The sequence below is a fragment of the Eucyclogobius newberryi genome, unplaced genomic scaffold (assembly GCF_026437365.1).
Source record: "Eucyclogobius newberryi isolate DKJ021-1_F unplaced genomic scaffold, fEucNew1.0.hap1 SCAF_16, whole genome shotgun sequence".
NCBI classification, from domain to species: Eukaryota; Metazoa; Chordata; class Actinopteri; order Gobiiformes; family Gobiidae; genus Eucyclogobius; species Eucyclogobius newberryi.
In genome coordinates, this window is record NW_027315790.1 from 14,985,074 (window position 1) to 15,005,926 (window position 20,853).

General features: G+C 41.4%; 1 protein-coding gene across 1 annotated transcript; it reads left to right on the forward strand.

Moving 5' to 3' along the window:
- The first annotated feature begins 1,347 nt into the window (after positions 1-1,347).
- lpcat1 (lysophosphatidylcholine acyltransferase 1) lies at positions 1,348-18,924 on the forward strand. Its single transcript, XM_072447707.1, has 14 exons — positions 1,348-1,548; positions 3,810-3,949; positions 4,017-4,231; positions 4,313-4,425; positions 5,466-5,526; positions 6,265-6,323; positions 7,687-7,721; positions 7,834-7,888; positions 7,950-8,032; positions 8,113-8,238; positions 18,191-18,344; positions 18,408-18,506; positions 18,575-18,713; positions 18,778-18,924. Exons 1-14 carry the CDS (start codon positions 1,462-1,464, stop codon positions 18,906-18,908), a joined length of 1,497 nt encoding a protein of 498 aa, XP_072303808.1. The 5' UTR covers positions 1,348-1,461; the 3' UTR covers positions 18,909-18,924.
- The last annotated feature ends 1,929 nt before the right edge of the window (positions 18,925-20,853 follow it).

A 20,853-nucleotide genomic window follows, 5' to 3' on the forward strand; every position in this document is an offset into this window, starting at 1 on the left:
AAGACTAAATTCCTACAGAAGGCTACCAGTTTATTGTAATTATTGTAAAAGAACAGTGCAGCTGCAGCTCAAATAGCCCATGTCATTCAGTTCAAAGTGCCTGGTCAGGTTGGTGCTTGTCAGCAGTTGATGATGGGAGCGGCGGCGCTGTGACGCAATACCATAGCAACAAAACGTAGTTACATGTTGTAATTACGTGATTGTTTTTTACCCATTTAATTTATTTGGTCTGAGTTGTTTTACGTCTACTTGAGGTGTTTGTTTGGTAATTTGAAAATATAACAGTTGGATTACAGAGATGTGGCTGTATTTGAGTCAAACAGCGCCTCCCTGTGGCATAAACCCCCAATTTCAAATAGGAAAATCGTTTATTATTGTAGAAGTTGACAAGAGGTCTCAAAAAACAAAAAAACAAAACAAAAATTAATACCACCAAACCAGAAAAGTACTATTGCATCTGTCGTTTCAGTCTTGTAACTGCCCATCACACCATCTACAGGGCCAAGCAATCCTCCATTTGAAATATTGCTCCAACATCAGCAAAGATCTCTTCAACTTGCCTCCAAATCTCATTCATCTAAAACAACTGTTACACATCCAAACTCACCATCAAGATCTGCAGGGGCAAAGAAGTCTCCATCACAAATATGGCTCTAAATAACATCAGCCTCCACCTTCTGCCATCTTTCACCATTGCTCGTCTCTCCAGCTCAAACCAGCAGTGCCTTTAGTCACAAGTTGAACATTGTAATGAAATAGGCTCATGTTTTGTTGATTTTGTGGTCAATGCAGTTTGCAATGTAATTGAAGGGCAGTTGGTAACAACAGGAGAGAACGACATAGTCAGATGACATGACGTAACAATAATTGTCTTAATCGATAATGACATAATCACCGATAGAAGCAACAGTTTGCGCAAAGTCTGGATTTAGACAAACGAACCCAATACATTTTATTTTAGTCATTACAACAATATTAGTTTGACCCCACAAGAGAGCGCCATTTCCTCACAGTGGTTGGCCTGATACAGTCACACAAATAATGAGAATTGCTATAAAATATATATATATATATATATATATATATATATATATATATATATATATATATATATATATATATATATATATAGGTTTTTATATATATAAAAAAATGGTTTTATGGCTCAGTTGCTGGCTGTATAGTTTAGACTTACTGCTAGTGGAAAGTAGTGTTTATGTATAACGGAGTACTTAGTAGTAGTTTATCCAACGATTGGGGCCTTTTATTTTGAAAGTATCTCTTGGCAGGTGCGGTCATTGTTTTCGTCGTGCGCTCCTCCTCCTGCTCCTAAAACAGGATCTGTGCCAAGTTTGCGCACAGAGGATGGACTGAGTTACTCAGTCTTCACTGTCAATTGACAAAACAGACTCACTCAGATCAGACATATTCTATTTCTATTCGTTTATTTGGTCCTCAGCAATGAAGTCGTCAAACAGCCGCCCGTCCAGAATAATTAAAAACCCCTTCATCCACGAGCTGAGCCTGAGCACAGCGCAGAAAGTACAGGTGAGCTGCTGAGTGGACATAGTTGTATAGACTTTGAGAAGATCGTATTAATGGACACATTTGCAAGCTATTTGCATTAGAGTTGGAACCGGGACACTGCACTTTGATTGTGAAACTCTTGCAATCCTCTGGTTACTTGGCAAATAGATCCCCGTCATATAATACACATCAAACCAATGCACCAAATGTTTCTTTACATCACAAATATTCTGCTATTATTACTGACTGAAGCTGTTGTTTTGTTTGTTGTTTTACTCATGCAGAACAAGTTTGAGTTTTTTCTTTTTAAACTGGTTCTGGTTTTATTTCTGATTTAGGTCAAACTAATTTGTTGTTCATTTTTCATGGGATCTGCTCTAACTCTATTGATAATTGTTCTCATTTAGAAGGTTAACACGTGCCTGTCGTGTTCCTGGAAACTTGTTCTGTTCAACAAGTTTGGTGTGTTTTGGGCCAAATATTTATTTGGCGTTTCATTTGGTGTTTTCTAAATATTTCCTAGTATGCACAAATGTAAAGTTTGAACTGCTGCGCCAGTTTCTCAATCGGATGCACTTAAGTTTGAAGTCTTATACTTTAATCCTCAACACTACCAATATATTGCTGCAAGCAACCTAATGGACATATTGCACATCATAATTACATTATGTTGCAAGTTCTTGTTTGTTAAATCTTTTAAACAGCCATAATTAATGACATATTACATGAGAATCAAACAAGAGGAGGATATTACATGGGAAAGGAGAAAAACGAGTACTTGTTCTCGTTTAATTTCTCTACAGCTTGTTCCTCTGTTGAGGTGTAAACACACTACCTTCTACAAACAACGTGAAACTTGTTGAGGAAATGAAATTAACAAATATTTATACACTTTTGATTTTCAACTTCTAGTTCGGCGGCAAGAATGATTAATGACATCTGGCAGAGTCAACTTTTAGGCTAAAATGGTCTTATTATGACAATTAAGTTGATTGTTCAGAGAATTTGTTAGTTTGGGACCCACAGCCTGTCTCGTTAAAAATAATGACCCTAAAGCTATTATCTTCTCTACATGTTCTGCTGTTCAGTCAATAGGTGCTGTGTTCTTGCTTGAGTCAAACACTGATATTTAGATCTGTACATGTCATTGTTTTGTCACAGGCCTGTTTCGGTTTTGTTGTCATTTCTCCTGGACATGGTTTAAATTAGAATCCAATTATCAAAACATAAAAATAATTTGCAAATCTATTTTCAATCGCAAAACTTACTCCATGTTGTTCCAATATTTTTTCTCAAATCTTGCAGCCCAAATACAGTGCAAACTACGATGTATGATTTAATGATTCAAAATAAATGCTGATTTAGTTTTAAGTTGCCATTATTTATAAAAGCCAATCCTGGACGCACAACAGCTTTCGAACTGACCCCAAAAGAATCAGTGAAGTGTGTTTTTTACACAACCCTGTGTGTCAGAGCATTGTTGTTATTTATTTTGATTTAATTGCACACACAAAACCAACAGCTTTGTCATTACATAGTCAGAGCAGCCATTACATTTGTGTTGCTCCAAACAAAACACTGGGAATCACAACATACAGGCATCAGCACATCAAGCTCCTATTTGTATTTTTTATTTTTTTACAGTGAACTAGCAAGATAATAGATGAACAGATATTGATATTGCCCCTGTACTTTAGTAATATGTGTCACAGTTTAACTTTAGTACGTTTTTGATTCTTCCTTTAAAAGTTCTGGTTCCTCTTGTAGAAAATATAAAATGTCGAAAATATTTAATGCTTTCAACATTTGGGTTTCTTGCACAGCAGATATGAATTAGTGTTCTGTCATTTTTGTGTCTTTCCTTTGAAAACACCAGATTTTCTTTTAGTATCCTAATAAGAACATTCAGACGAGATTATGTCAATCCAACAAAAAATGTGTTAAAACATGTCTTTAAATGTATTAGTTGAGGTGTAAGAATCAGACAAAGGTGAAATGTCACAAAAGTGCAGAAATATCAGATTTTTCTCTGCTTTTTTTGTAGGATTTTCTCATTGTTTACAATACACTCGATGCTCAAATTTCGCATTTCTTCATAACAACATTCACAATATTATTTATATTTCAATACATTGTCCAGCTCTAAACTAAAGCTTTAAACTTACACTCTGCAGCACGCTTCCACATTCTTATTATGTTTATTGTGGGTTAAATAAGTGCGATTTACAATGATTGACAGAAACAAAAAGAATCACAATGGTATTTTTCTTCTTCACTCTCAGATGGGACTCATGTCGCTCACAGTCTTCCCGCTGCGGTTGCTCCTGGCCTTAGGGTTCATGATGTTGGCGTGGGCCTTCACTTATGTGGGGGCGTTGTGGCGTTCTGTGTCTGTCGTCGAGCCACAGACATGGCTGAAACGGTGAGGTCTGTTTGTTTTTCTCATTCGGGTCGATCAGAAGCTCTAAAACAACATTGTCTACCATCAGACTTCTGGATTTCTGCGTTCAAATGTCAATGCGGGCCATGTGGTTTTGTTGCGGGTTCCATTGGGTGACGGTGAAAGGTCAAAGGGCAGACCCATCCGAAGCGCCGATCCTCGTCGTGGCCCCACACTCGGCTTTCTTCGACGCCATCACAATTTCCACCACCCTGTGCTCATTTGTCACGAAAGAATCAAGCAAACATGTTCCTCTCTGGAGAAGTATGTGCATAAGAATGTATTTGGGGTTTTCACGTTGTTATATTGCGTAATAAACTTGTAAATGACTCTCTTTGCCGTCAGCTATAATCCCGTACGTCAGACCGGTGTATGTGTCACGTGGGGACCCGGACTCCAGGAAAAAGACTGTGGAGGAGATCAAACGCAGAGTCACATCTGGAGAGAAGTGGCCTCAGGTAACGTGCCGAAAGAACAGGTCTGTGTGCATCTGTCGGACATTTGATTTTCATTTTGGAACAGGAAATCTGCGATGGGAAAATGACCCACTTCCCATTTTCCATTCTCAAAGCAAAATAGAAAATATGGAAATTTAAAAAAAAAAAATGTTAAAAAGACAAATTTATAACGGATTATGTAATTTCTCACTGTAAATAAAATAATTTGCTGTTGTTGTGACCCTGAAAGCCCCGATGAGAGGTGAAGGACTCTGGGTGTAAGTTTGTTTGCCCCTGGACCAGAGGCAGAGCGGTGACAATGTCCAAGGTTGAGGCTTGAGACCGGAAAACAGGAAATTGGAAGTTTTCTGAATTTGGTTTTGAAAATAAAAACGGGAAAAAGGTCATTTTACAATTGTGGATTTCCCATTTGAAAATGAAAATCAAAGGCCAGCAGGTACACGGACCAATACATAACAGGCCTGAGGCAATACTGAATACAGAAATGTGCACACAGATTTAAAAATGGAACCATATGATTTATAATTTAAAAATGCAATACTAGTTGTATATTTTATAATACTTAACTAAATCAATAGATGGCTTAGCTAATAAAAGTGTTTGTAGATGATAATTTGCTCCTTTGTTACGCACCACTTACTACTATGTTCAGGGCTAAACATAGCTCAGTGTTAAAGTACAAGGACGGCAGAATGGTTTAATGCCTCGTGAACCCAAAGCAATACTGTTTATATCCCATTAATACTAAGATAAGATAAGACAATCCTTTATTGTCCACACATGGAAACACTCAGATAAATACTAAAACTATAGTATCAGGATTTGAAGAAGTATCAATACTGGGGGAAAACTAAATAATAAGAATAGGACAAAATATCTACGTCACAGACATTGTAAAGAAACACTATTCTTTTTGTTATCTACACAAAGCCTTTTACATAGTATTTGATGTTTAAGTATTATGACAATATCGTCTCTTGATATTGGAGGTTTCCAAGCACTTTCTAATTCATCCTTTCTAACCCGTTTGTTCATCGCAGCTAATGATTTTCCCAGAGGGGACGTGCACAAACAGAGCTGGTCTCGTCCTGTTCAAAGCCGGTATGTGTCAAATAATCTACATCCTCTTAAATATCTTCTGCCTGATGTTGATTGAAAGTGCAACATGATCATGGTTAAGAGGGCGAGAAAAGTGAAAGTGATGTTACACAATGGGTGTGGTAGTGTTTACACAGAACCAGAAATACACATTTACATACGGTTATTAATAAGTCTAATACTAAAAATAAAGAAGTTATTGAGTTCTCATAGTTTTTTTTTTCAAATTTTTAATAATTAGCCTTGTAATTAGATCACTTTTTGAAGGAATAATCCGTAGCAAAATAATCTGACATGAGTCTTTTTCTGACATGAGTCTTTAACTATGTATTAACTCTTTCTTTTGCTCGATGTTTGCTGTTCCGATCCCAGCCCTGGGAGAGAGCGCTGTCTGAGCGTAGCACATTGTTCTGCGGATGCTCCCACTAATCCCCTTTCTTCCACTTTGTCGTTCCCAGTAAGCCCTACAGTCAGCTTGAGTTTGTGTCCAGAGCCCAGACTTTTAACTCGTGCTGAACTCTAACACACTGAACATCATCATAACCTCTGGAAATGAACACTTTGTGCCTGTCATGATCCCATTTCTACATGTGGAATAATTGCTCAACAATGTGGAAGAATTAGTTGGAAAGTAGAATAGGCGCAGCTTCGTAATTGTTTAGTATTGTCTAGGCCTTCAGTACCTTTATGGATCTAATGTCTCTTTGATATTAATAATAGATTTGTCCATTGTTGTCCCAGGTTCCTTCATCCCTGGACTCCCTGTTCAGCCGGTCGTCCTGAGATACCCTAACACGCTGGTAAATGTTTGCTCAGTCACAGAATTTGAATCCACCCTCCACTGTAAAGCCTTGGTCAAACATAATAGGCGCATTGGGGATAAGCAAAAAACGGCTCAGATCCGTTCTGTGTCGATCGACGCTGCCATTTCCGGTTTAACCCGATTGGTCGGCGCGAGGCCGCAGGGCGTTTCTTCTCCGCTCTGATAGGACACTTCAACTTTCGTGGATCATCCAGACGAGCCGCAGCTAAACATGCACAAGCCTATTATAAGTGACCACACAGTGACACAGATCCCGCCCGACACGTGTAATTGTGTCTTTGTCCAGCTGCACTGCCCCCTTGTGTTGAATGACCTGATGTTTAGGTGGAGTGATATTTCATCCCTTGTCTGTCACTCACACAGACCTACAGTATCATGTGTCCCATTCAGCACCTTTTCTGCCTCACTGATCAATTATGCACGCCTTATTTATTGCACTGTTTTTGCAGGTCGCAGAAGATTCTTACTTCACTGTACAGATTGTTCAATGAAGAGAAATGATTATTATTTAGCGTGGGAAAATATTCACTGTGGTAGAAGAAGAAGGTATTGATTATTCTGTAAAACTGCACTTCTGTGTCACTGTTTCAGTTGGAAAAGAACGGCCATCTAAACAAATATAGATTACAATTTTATCAATATCCTAATAACTTAATATATCATCTTTGCACAATTATAGCATATTATTCTTATTATTTCAGGAAAATTCCAACATTAGCTTTTAAAATGGTCAACAGGTGAGAAATTGCACTCAAAATAGACTTTTTTGAGCTTTTAACTTACATCGTTCCCTCATCAAAAACATACCAGGAGTTGTTCTAAGCTTCATTTATTTTAGTTTGATGAGGTCATAGGTAGAGCTCCGACATCCGTCCGACTGATATGAAGTCATTTGTGCTTTTTGTAGATTTTTCTTACGTTCTAAAACAAGATATGCCGTTGTACAGCTACTCAAACAAGGCCAATAACAATACAAACCATGCATAAAGTACACATTGAATCCATTACTTAATAATCCATTTCTGCTCACCAAAAACTGCCTGAAGTCATCATATTTTCAACTCAATTAGAACTGAATAGTTCAACTGGAAGGGCATCTGATGCAACTGTTACTTCAGTGGCGCTGCATATAATATTGTATAATGACAAGGCAGTGGACTGGTGTCAAGTGAATAAACATACATGGGTTCTTTGACACTCACACCCTTCTACATGTGCACAATGTCCTCTTCCTCATGCAGTAGTTATGATATCACCCAGTGCTCCACTTCTAGTCTGACTTCATTCTTTGGCACTTGTTGTACTCATTGGTCCTGATGTTCTTGTCCTCCTTTCTGCAGGATACTGTTACATGGACATGGATAGGTCCTGGAGGGTGAGTGTTTCTGCCTAAAGACATCTTCCACATTACGTCATTATTCTACAAATCCTCTGCATGTCTTATGTGCCCTCGACCTACAACGACGTCATTTGTTTGGGTTTTGCAGACTGGAAATCCTTTGGCTCACAATGTGTCAGTTGCACAATCAATTAGAGATTGAGGTAAGAATTTAGCGTAGACAATAAATGACTGGAATATTTAAGTTGATGTTTTTCTTTGCAGTATTTGCCTGTGTACACACCGTCACAAGAAGAAAAGGAAAACCCTGTTCTGTTTGCAAGCAATGTCCGGAAGCTGATGGCAAAGTGATCATTTATTTCATGTTTTCATTCAAATCTAGCCAAATTTACAGAACACAAAACCGTCTGTTTCAACTGTCCTCCAGAGCGTTGGACATTCCCCTCATTGACGTGTCGTTTAATGACTGTGACGTCCTCTTATCCAACGGCCCACTAGGAATATTTAACTTCAGTTGCTTGTTGGAGTTCAACCTGCTGGTGTGGCGCCTGGGGTGAGTGCAGCACACTGGACTAACTGGTTTGTTTGAGCTAAAATACAGAGTCAAATGAAGCTCACCAAAGCAACACATCTTTAAGTAAATCCGACCCACTTTATTTATTTAGCACATTTTAAAAACTGAATCAAACATTCTGCACACAAAACATCAAATACTTGACCAGTGCGCCTAAAAAGTAAACTAATTAATAACAAAATCACATAGTAAATTAAATGATAAATAAAATAAAACAGTAATTAAATGATAAAAAATATACATTAAATGGTGTGTAAAACCACAAATAGAATAAAACTGTAAAATAATAAAATAAAATATAGCCGCAAGCGGCAATGATCGGCGCCGCCACGCCGCAAGAGGAGGGGGCGCTAACGCGCCCCAATTGTCCTTTTATTACGCCTACTGCTGAATCTGTGACGCTGTCACATCTTCTCCCCTTTGTTTTACCATCAAAAAGCAATTTTATTTTGAATTCTTGGCAAAATGTGCAGCTTTGCCGCACAGACACCGTGACTCTTTGAATAAAAATGTGGATAACTTTTGATGGTCCTGAAGATGAGTCTCACCAAATTTCAGGTTAATATGTCTAACGCCCTAAGAGGAGTTTGTGAAAGTCTAAAGTGTAAACATGTTCTGGCGATTTCCCCATTGGAATAACATGGAAGGTTTCGGTCATCGTTACGGCAAAGCCATAACAATTATGACATGGGTCTCATTGACTTTTTTGATGGGGATGCCAAAATTGAGTTGTGTGTCAAATTTCATATAATTTCGCAAAACTAAATATTTAACCTCCATATAAAATCTGTAGGGGGCGCTGTGGCTCCAAATTAATTTATTTCACTTCAAGTAGGTTTAGGGCAAAGAGTTTAACAACTGATTCTAATTTGACGCAATTCGGACTTTATCTGCGCAAACGGCAGAAATGTTAAATTTGGGAGATTTCTGAAATTCTTGCTACAGTTTGCGGCTTCGCCGCTCAGAGACCGTGACAGGTATCAATGTAATTTGGATAACTTTTGATGTCCCACTCCTCAGTAGCATTTTCACCAAATTTCAGCTTTTTAGGGCCAACGCTCTGGGAGGAGTTCGTAAAAGTACGACGTTTGGAAAAACTCCGAAGTCATGTTTAGCCATTTTTGAAGCAATATGGCCGACATTTGGTTGGGCGGACGGCGTTGCCGTAATAATATTTTTTACTTCTCTTGTCACCATCTACCTCTGCGCCAAATTTCATGATTCTACGATCAGATTTTTTTTGGGTCATTTCCCATCTCTCAATGCATTTTTGGTACATTTGGGGGCGCTGACGCGCCAATTTTTTTTACTTTAGAAAAGGGAAATAGCCAGAATGTAGAGAGGCACGATTTTTAGAGGTGTGCAAATTTTTGTGACTTTTCGTCAATGTTCACTGGGTGAAAAATAGGGGGGTTGGTCCCGAGAAGAAAGAAAGAAAGAATAATATAGCCGCAAGCGGCAATGATCGGCCCTCGCCACGCCACCGCCGCCATGCCGCAAGAGGAGGGGGCGCTAACGCGCCCCAATTGTCCTTTTATTACGCCTACTGCTGAATCTGTGACGCTGTCACATCTTCTCCCCTTTGTTTTACCATCAAAAAGCTATTTTATTTTGAATTCTTGGCAAAATGTGCGGCTTTGCCGCACAGACACCGTAACTCTTTAAATGAAAATGTGGATAACTTTTGATGGTCCACCCCTGAAGATGAGTCTCACCAAATTTCAGGTTAATATGTCTAACGCCCTGGGAGGAGTTTGTGAAAGTCTAAAGTGTAAACATGTTCTGGCGATTTCCCCATTGGAATAACATGAAAGGTTTCGGTCATCGTTACGGCAACGCCATAACAATTATGACATGGGTCTCATTGACTTTTTTGATGGGGATGCCAAAATTGAGTTGTGTGTCAAATTTCATTTAATTTCGCAAAACTAAACATTTAACCTCCATATAAAATCTGTAGGGGGCGCTGTGGCGCCAAATGAATTTATTTCACTTCAAGTAGGTTTAGGGCAAAGAGTTTAACAACTGATTCTAATTTGACGCAATTCGGACTTTATCTGCGCAAACGGCAGAAATTTTAAACATGGGAGATTTCTGAAATTCTAGCTACAGTTTGCGGCTTCGCCGCACAGAGACCGTGAGAGGTATCAATGTAATTTGGATAACTTTTGATGTCCCACTCCTCAGTAGCATTTTCACCAAATTTCAGCTTTTTAGGGCCAACGCCCTGGGAGGAGTTCGTAAAAGTACGACGTTTGGAAAAACTCCGAAGTCATGTTTAGCCATTTTTGAAGCAATATGGCCGACATTTGGTTGGGCGGACGGCGTTGCCGTAATAATATTTTTTACTTTACATTTGGGGGCGCTGACGCGCCAATTTTTTTATTTTAGAAAAGGGAAATAGCCAGAATGTAGAGAGGCACGATTTTTAGAGGTGTGAACATTTTTGTGACTTTTCGTCAATGTTCACTGGGTGAAAAATAGGGGGGTTGGTCCCGAGAAGAAGAAAGAAGAAAGAATTAAAGCCGCAAGCGGCATCCAACGGCCCTCGCGGGCCGCCGGCCTTCCGACTCTGCGCTTTCGACTTGATAAAGATGGGGCCCTTATTGTGTGTTGAATTAAAAAAGAACTTGACAGACGGTGACACAATTGACATGGCCAATCCAGTGCAAATCAACACAAGTGTCAGTCAAATTTGCTGCGCCGCCGCACAGAGACCGTAGCACTTGGAATAAAAATATGGATAACTTTTGATGCCGCGCTTGTGTAGATGATTTTTCCCAAAGTAAAGCTTGATCGAGCTATTGCCCACGGAGGAGTTTGTTAAAGTGTGAAGCGTAAATGTGAACATTTCAAGGATTTGGCGTTTTTCCCATTTGTGACAGTATATTTGCAGCTCCACGGCACAGAGACCGTACCACTTAAAATCAAAATATGACTAACTTTTGATGCCCCGTTTGTGTAGATGATTTTCCCCAAATATGAGCTTGATCGGGCAATCGGCCTAGGAGGAGTTCGTTAAAGTGTGAAGCGTAAAAATGTGGTCATTTTAGAGATTTCGCTGTTTTCCCATTTCTGACATATATTTGCGGGTCCGCCACACAGAGACCGTAGCACTTAGAATCAAAATATGGGTAAGTTTTGATGCCCCGCTTGTGTAGATGATATTATCCAAATATGAACTTGATCGGGCTATCGCCCTAGGAGGAGTTTGTTAAAGTGTGAAGCGTAAAAATGTGGTGATTTGAGCGATTCTGCGAACATGGGATGTTTCTGTCATTGCTACGGTTACGCCGTACAAAATATGACTTTGGCTCTCATACTTTTATGATCAGGATGGCAAATTAGAATTTTGTTCAAAATATCATGTCATTTGGAAAAACTCTATTGTTTATAGGCCACTCTTAAGGCCAAATAGTCAGAATTCTGGGAAACATTTGCGGCTTCGTCGCACAGAGACCGTAAAAGCTATCCTTAAAATTTGGATAACTTTAGATGCCCCACTTGTCTAGAGGACGTACACCGATTTTGAGGTTGGTGGGCAAAACGCACTAGGAGGAGTTCGTTAAAGTGTAATACATAAAAATGTGGATATTTGAGAGATTTTGTGGTTTTCCCATAGGGATAACATGGGAGGTTTCTGTCAATGCTACGACTACGCCGTAAAAGTTTAGGCATTTTTGTGATTGGCTTTTGTGATCGGGACGGCAAAATAGAATTTTGGGTAAAGTTTAGACAATTTTGGTAAAACTGATTTTTGACCTTCAATGTTAATTTAAAGGTCACTCTGTAGGGGGCGCTATCGCGGCCATTTCAATTTTGTCAGCCTAAACTGGTCCAAACTAGAAAGTTTAACAACTGATTCAAATTTGGTCCTAATTGGACTGGTTTTGATCAAATGGGAGCAATTTTTAGATCTGCAATATTCCAAAATAAGTTGTCCAACTTTGCGGCTGCGCCGCACACAGACCGTAAAAGGTATCTCAAAAAATTGGATAACTTTAGATGCCCCACTTGTCCAGAGGACGTACGCCGATTTTGAAGTTGGTGGGCAAAACGCCCTAGGAGGAGTTTGTCAAAGTTTGACGTGAACAAAATGGCTAACACAGCGTGTTTTCATTTTCAAAGGAAGATGGCGGCCATAGGGTAAGTCTGGGGGCGTGGCCACAGTAATATTTTTTTTTTGTCCTCACGAGAGGAATGCGTGTCCCGAATTTCGTAGCTTTACGACAAAGTTGACCTCGGGGCGTCTCCCATAGGCGCAATGTATTATGACTTTTGTCGGTGGCGCTGCCGCGCCATTTTTTAACGAAAAAAAAAATGGCCCAGAAAAAACTAAATTTTTCGCCGATTCTGAATTTTGGGCAAAGTTTGGTGAGTTTTTGAGCATGTTCAGGGGGTCAAATTAGAGATCAAAGCGCTGAAGAAGAACAAGAAAAATAATAATAAATATAGCCGCAAGCGGCAATGATCGGCCCTCGCCACGCCGCCGCCACGCCGCCGCCACACCGCCGGCACGCCGCAAGAGGAGGGGGCGCTAACGCGCCCCAATTGTCCTTTTATTACGCCTACTGCTGAATCTGTGACGCTGTCACATCTTCTCCCCTTTGTTTTACCATCAAAAAGCAATTTTATTTTGAATTCTTGGCAAAATGTGCGGCTTTGCCGCACAGACACCGTGACTCTTTGAATGAAAATGTGGATAACTTTTGATGGTCTTGAAGATGAGTCTCACCAAATTTCAGGTTAATAGGGCTGACGCCCTGGGAGGAGTTTGTGAAAGTCTAAAGTGTAAACATGTTCTGGCGATTTCCCCATTGGAATAACATGAAAGGTTTCGGTCATCGTTACGGCAACGCCATAACAATTATGACATGAGTCATTGACTTTTTTGATGGGGATGCTAAAATTGAGTTGTGTGTCAAATTTCATATAATTTCGCAAAACTAAACATTTAACCTCCATATAAAATCTGTAGGGGGCGCTGTGGCGCCAAATGAATTTATTTCACTTCAAGTAGGTTTAGGGCAAAGAGTTTAACAACTGATTCTAATTTGACGCAATTCGGACTTTATCTGCGCAAACGGCAGAAATTTTAAATATGGGAGATTTCTGAAATTCTAGCTACAGTTTGCGGCTTCGCCGCACAGAGACCGTGAGAGGTATCAATGTAATTTGGATAACTTTTGATGTCCCACTCCTCAGTAGAATTTTCACCAAATTTCAGCTTTTTAGGGCCAACGCCCTGGGAGGAGTTCGTAAAAGTACGACGTTTGGAAAAACTCCGAAGTCATGTTTAGCCATTTTTGAAGCAATATGGCCGACATTTGGTTGGGCGGACGGCGTTGCCGTAATAATATTTTTTACTTCTCTTGTCACCATCTACCTCTGCGCCAAATTTCATGATTCTACGATCAGATTTTTTTTGGGTCATTTCCCATCTCTCAATGCATTTTTGGTACATTTGGGGGCGCTGACGCGCCAATTTTTTTAATTTTAGAAAAGGGAAATAGCCAGAATGTAGAGAGGCACGATTTTTAGAGGCGTGCAAATTTTTGTGACTTTTCGTCAATGTTCACTGGGTGAAAAATAGGGGGGTTGGTCCCGAGAAGAAGAAGAAAGAAAGAAAGAAAGAAAGAATAATATTCCGATGCGAAAACAATGTTTCCCATTTTTCAAATATCATAAACTATACATTTTCGGAAAGCGCTCGCGCTTTCCTACCTCATGGTGTGGGTCCCTGGTCACTGACGGGTACTTTCGATAATTTTGAGTGGGCTCCGCCCACTTTGTGTTTTTGGCCCTCTATACAGTAATAATGTTCAATTTTTGCCTTACATGCTTATATGCACGGAACATGCAAGAGATGGGGAACGTATTCGTGAGCTACTTAGCGCAAATGAGTGCTTTATATGGGGATGACGACCGCTTCGCGGTCGTCATCCCAATGTAAAGTGCTCGTTTAGTGCGAACTTTTGCACGGGCTTCGCCCGTTTACAACGGTAATGTTCCATTTTCCTACAACTAATTAGTATGCACGGGGCGTGCATGAGTGGAGGAGTGCGTTAGTGAGTGTTTGGAAGTGGGCGAGCGCTTCGCGCTCGATTTTGTGCGCACTACGTGCGCACTTTCGCAGCCGTGCTTCGCACGGCCTTACGAGATTAATAGGCCTCTCGCCAGCTTGTGGCGCTCGGGCCTAAATATAGCCGCAAGCGGCAATGATCGGCCCTCGCCACGCCGCCGCCACACCGCCGCCACGCCGCAAGAGGAGGGGGCGCTAACGCGCCCCAATTGTCCTTTTATTACGCCTACTGCTGAATCTGTGACGCTGTCACATCTTCTCCCCTTTGTTTTACCATCAAAAAGCTATTTTATTTTGAATTCTTGGCAAAATGTGCGGCTTTGCCGCACAGACACCGTGACTCTTTGAATGAAAATGTGGATAACTTTTGATGGTCCTGAAGATGAGTCTCACCAAATTTCAGGTTAATAGGGCTGACGCCCTGGGAGGAGTTTGTGAAAGTCTAAAGTGTAAACATGTTCTGGCCCCATTGGAATAACATGGGAGGTTTCGGTCATCGTTACGGCAACGCCATAACAATTATGACATGGGTCTCATTGACTTTTTTGATGGGGATGCTAAAATTGAGTTGTGTGTCAAATTTCATATAATTTCGCAAAACTAAACATTTAACCTCCATATAAAATCTGTAGGGGGCGCTGTGGTGCCAAATGAATTTATTTCACTTCAAGTAGGTTTAGGGCAAAGAGTTTAACAACTGATTCTAATTTGACGCAATTCGGACTTTATCTGCGCAAACGGCAGAAATTTTAAATATGGGAGATTTCTGAAATTTTAGTTACAGTTTGCGGCTTCGCCGCACAGAGACCGTGAGAGGTATCAATGTAATTTGGATAACTTTTGATGTCCCACTCCTCAGTAGCATTTTCACCAAATTTCAGCTTTTTAGGGCCAACGCCCTGGGAGGAGTTCGTAAAAGTACGACGTTTGGAAAGACTCCGAAGTCATGTTTAGCCATTTTTGAAGCAATATGGCCGACATTTGGTTCGGGGGACGGCGTTGCCGTAATAATATTTTTTACTTCTCTTGTCACCATCTACCTCTGCGCCAAATTTCATGATTCTACGATCAGATTTTTTTTGGGTCATTTCCCATCTCTCAATGCATTTTTGGTACATTTGGTGGCGCTGACGCGCCAATTTTTTTTATTTTAGAAAAGGGAAATAGCCAGAATGTAGAGAGGCACGATTTTTAGAGGTGTGCAAATTTTTGTGACTTTTCGTCAATGTTCACTGGGTGAAAAATAGGGGGGTTGGTCCCGAGAAGAAGAAGAAAGAAAGAAAGAAAGAAAGAAAGAATAATATTCCGATGCGAAAACAATGTTTCCCATTTTTCAAATATCATAAACTATACATTTTCGGAAAGCGCTCGCGCTTTCCTACCTCATGGTGTGGGTCCCTGGTCACTGACGGGTACTTTCGATAATTTTGAGTGGGCTCCGCCCACTTTGTGTTTTTGGCCCTCTATACAGTAATAATGTTCAATTTTTGCATTACATGCTTATATGCACGGAACATGCAAGAGATGGGGAACGTATTCGTGAGCTACTTAGCGCAAATGAGTGCTTTATATGGGGATGACGACCGCTTCGCGGTCGTCATCCCAATGTAAAGTGCTCGTTTAGTGCGAACTTTTGCACGGGCTTCGCCCGTTTACAACGGTAATGTTCCATTTTCCTACAACTAATTAGTATGCACGGGGCGTGCATGAGTGGAGGAGTGCGTTAGTGAGTGTTTGGAAGTGGGCGAGCGCTTCGCGCTCGATTTCGTGCGCACTACGTGCGCACTTTCGCAGCCGTGCTTCGCACGGCCTTACGAGATTAATAGGCCTCTCGCCAGCTTGTGGCGCTCGGGCCTAAAAATAATAATATTTTTAGCAAAAACAATATAGCTGTTTCCACTATAACAACAAATTATACATCGTTTGAAAGCTCTAAGCCTTCCCCATGCCGCCATGGGGTGGAATCATCATTACGAGCGCTTACGCGCTCGTCACTCCCTATTCCGTCGGGATGCCCCGCCCACTCCCCATAGACTTCCATTGATTTGAGCAGATACAAGCATGGCCCATGCCTGCGGCATGGATTCTCGCGTACGGGACGATGCCAGGAGGGTTTTTGGAGGAATGCAGCGCTGTTGTCAACAATGAGTGAATGGGCTACGCCCATTCACTAATTGTTGACTATTTCTGTCATAGCAGGAGTAAGTATGCATGATCCATGCCTTCGGCATGGGCTAGTTCACTGTACTTTGTGAACTAGCCCACAAAGTACAGTGGGCTAGTTCACAAAGTACAGTGTGGGGCAACAGGGGCGACGGGGTACCCCGTCGCGATAGGGGCGAAGGCATGAACTAGCCCATGCCTTCGGCATGGGCTAGTTCACTGTACTTGCCAGGGGCGACGGGGTACCAAACATGCGGGCGCAGCCCGCATGTTTGGTCAGACAGTTGCAACGTTGCAGCGTTGCGGGAGCAATAGGCCCTCCGCCCTGCTGGGGCTCGGGCCTAAATATTCCGATGCGAAAACAATGTTTCCCATTTTCCAAATATCATAAACTATACATTTTCGGAAAGCGCTCGCGCTTTCCTACCTCATGGTGTGGGTCCCTGGTCACTGAAGGGTACTTTCGTTAATTTTGAGTGGGCTCCGCCCACTTTGTGTTTTTGGCCCTCTATACAGTTATAATGTTGAATTTTTGCATTACATGCTATATGCGCGGAACATGCAAGAGATGGGGAACGTATTCGTGAGCTACTTAGCGCAAATGAGTGCTTTATATGGGGATGACGGCCGCGAAGCGGTCGTCATCCCAATGTAAAGTGCTCGTTTAGTGCGCACTTTTGCATGGGCTTCGCCCGTTTACAACGGTAATGTTCCATTTTCCTACTACTAATTAGTATGCACGGGGCGTGCATGAGTGAAGGAGTGCGTTAGTGAGTGTTTGGAAGTGGGCGAGCGCTTCGCGCTCGATTTCGTGCGCACTACGTGCGCACTTTCGCAGCCGTGCTTCGCACGGCCTTACGAGATTAATAGGCCTCTCGCCAGCTTGTGGCGCTCGGGCCTAATCAAATAGATGAAATAAATAAAATAAACAAAAGAAATAAAATGAATAAAATGAATAAAATGAATAAAATGAATAAAATGAATAAAATGAATAAAATGAAATAAAATAAAACAAGGAACACACAACACATGCTGTTTTAAAAGCCATAGAATAAAAGTCGGCCTTAAAACAAGACTTAAAACACTCACTTGTGGGCGCTGAAAAGTTAAGTTTATTTTGCATTTAGCTTAGCGACTTATACCTTGGCATTTCTTTTCATACATTTTATACACTTTTTAGAGTCACTTAGTCAGTGATGATGATTACATAGCATCTACACATAAAATACACTTCCTCCTCAATTTCTCATCCACTGTTACTCTGTTTGGACGTACTACTCCATATATAATTTAGGCTTAACAATGTTCTTTAATAATTCATAATTAGATTAGATGTAAAATTTATGGCAATAAAACTAACCACATCAACATAGACAAAAAAAATAATTTGTTTCAGCTTTCTCCAAGAATATTATGTAATTCCATTAGAACACTGCTAAAATGTCTTGGTCGAGATGCAACTATCAAAAACAAACATTTCTAGTTATTTTAGTCAGCCCTTTTCCCACCTTTTTAAATCGTTCTTATTTAGACGATATTCTTGATAAGCTAATGTTGAATATCTGCAAAATAAAAGTTGTGATTTTATACATTTTTTGACGTATTTCCTCCTTCTACCTTTACGTCTGTTTGAGTTAGACCGATACTGACTTTTCTATAGCACTAAATCTTATGTTGTCTGTGCAGATTGAAAACTGCCACTGATGCCTCCGTACTGGAAAAACAGGCTACAAAGGCATGCAAGCTGCGGGGAGAACTGTTAAGGGTGGAAGACTTTGCTCAAAGCCTCGGCCTTCCTCTTAGCGACACACTCAGACAGGTCCACGGCATGTTCGATCAGGTACACACACAATCATTCAATATGTATGTCGAGATCATACAACTCGGGTTTGTCATTTCTCAGAAAGAAAACGGGCGCATTGACTACAGACATTATGTTATTGCTCTGTCAACCGTCTGCCAGTCAACAAAGCCTAAGGAGAACCTCAGGCTGGCCTTCAAGGTATCTTCTTAAATCGAATAAATATGGCTTTATAACAATGCTAAATTACTGTTGTTGTTTGCTTTTAGATGTTCCAAAATGAAGAAGATGGAAGTGTGACAGAGGAAGATCTAGCTGCCATCTTGGAAATAATGCTCGGCGTGGAGAACGTGGACCTCAGTGGACTATTTCTATCTCTGGAAGGAGACAAGGGGAAGATCACATATGGTAAGACCTCTGAGATCAATTTTAATGCTTAACCTTACTGTTCTTTCTTTTTCTTTTTTTTCAGCTCAGTTGTGCCAGTTTGTTGACCAACACCCAGACTTTGCTTACAACTACATACGGTTCAAAAATCAGCCAAGCAACTTTAGTTTTGACCAAGCAAAAAGCAATGGCAATGACCAAAAGAAACAAGATTAAAAATGACAAATCTAGAGCATATGATTCCTTCATAATGGCTTAGATGAAACGGTGTAACAGTGACCCTGATATTGTAATAATGCCATATCAAACGTCTCGCAGTAAGATGGTAGACTGTTAGAATGTATTGAAATGAAGGTTGTGGTGCATGTTTTGCTGCTGCAGTAACACACTGACAAGACTACATAGCCCATGATCCTTAGCAGCCAACATGAAGACATTTCAAGATTTTTTCAAGAACAAAATTATTTGCAATGTCATTTATGATCGGACTAATGCATTACCATGCACATAAACACAACACTATAATACTGTAATTGAGTGTCTGCGTGATGTCACGCAGGCACTATATGTTCTTGTATTGTGAGTGTTTTTATTATTATATTTTTCATGTGTTTCCATTTAGCCAGTTTCAACTCCTTAACGCTTCAACCGATTTCAACATGTTATACCTCATTACGATCGCTTTCACAGTAGTACGTGTGCTATGACTTTTGACATTTGAAAAACTTGTACTTTTTACAGAATTTACAAAAGTATTAGTACTCATTTAGCCAGTTTCAACTCCTTAACGCTTTAACCGATGCTGTCAGACTGAAGAAGGAGGCCTATCAGGCCACTCTGGCTTGTGGGTCTCCGGAGGTCGTCGACGGGTATCGGCAGGCCAAGCGAGCCGCGGCTCGTGCTGTCGCAGAGGCAAAAACCTGGGCCTGGGAGGAGTTCGGGGAAGCCATGGAGGAGGACTATCGGTCGGCACCAAAGAAATTCTGGCAAACCGTCCGGCGCCTCAGGAGGGGGAAGCAGTGTCTCACCAACAGTTTACGGTGCGGGTGGAGGCCTGCTGACCTCGACTGGGGATGTCGTCGGACGATGGAAGGAATACTTTGAGGATCTCCTTAATCCCTCAGTCACGTCTTCCGAAGAGGAAGTAGAGACCGGGGACTCAGAGGCTGGCTCATCCATCACCCAAGCTGAAGTCACTGAAGTTGGTCGCAAACTCCTCGGTGGCAGGGCTCCGGGGGTGGATGAGATCCGCCCTGAGTACCTAAAGTATCTGGATGTTGTAGGACTGTCTTGGTTGACACGTCTCTGCAACATCGCGTGGCGGTCGGGGACCGTGCCTCTGGACTGGCAGACCGGGGTGGTGGTCCCTCTGTTCAAGAAGGGGGACCGGAGAGTTCTTGCCCCAAGTGGAGGAGTTCAAGTATCTCGGGGTCTTGTTCACGAGTGAGGGAAGGATGGAGCATGAGATCGACAGGCGGATCGGTGCAGCGGTTGCAGTGATGCAGTCGCTGCATCGGACCGTTGTGGTAAAGAGGGAGCTGAGCCGAAAGGCAAAGCTCTCTATTTACCGGTCGGTCTACGTTCCTACCCTCACCTATGGTCATGAGCTTTGGGTAGTGACCGAAAGAACAAGATCACGGATACAAGCGGTCGAAATGAGTTTCCTCCGCCGTGTGGCTGGGCGCTCCCTTAGAGATAAGGTGAGGAGCTCGGTCACACGGGGGGAGCTCGGAGTAGAGCCGCTGCTCCTCCACGTCGAGAGGAGCCAGCTGAGGTGGCTCGGGCATCTGTTCCGGATGCCTCCTGGGCGCCTCCCTCGGGAGGTGTTTCAGGCATGTCCCACCGGGAAGAGGCCCCGGGGAAGACCCAGGACACGCTGGAGAGACTATGCCTCTCGGCTGGCCTGGGAAGCTGGTCTGGGAGTCCCTGCTCAGACTGCTCCCCCCGCGACCCGGCCCCGGATAAAGCGGCAGAAAATGTATATATATATATATATATATATATATATATATATATATATATATATATATATATAGGTTAAAAAAAGTGGCAAATCATTTAGATGGATAGATTAGATTTAGATTAGAGTAATAATTGACCAATCTGTCGATAAAACCGTAAAAAAACAAAATCAACATTTGCCACCTTGATTTACCCCATT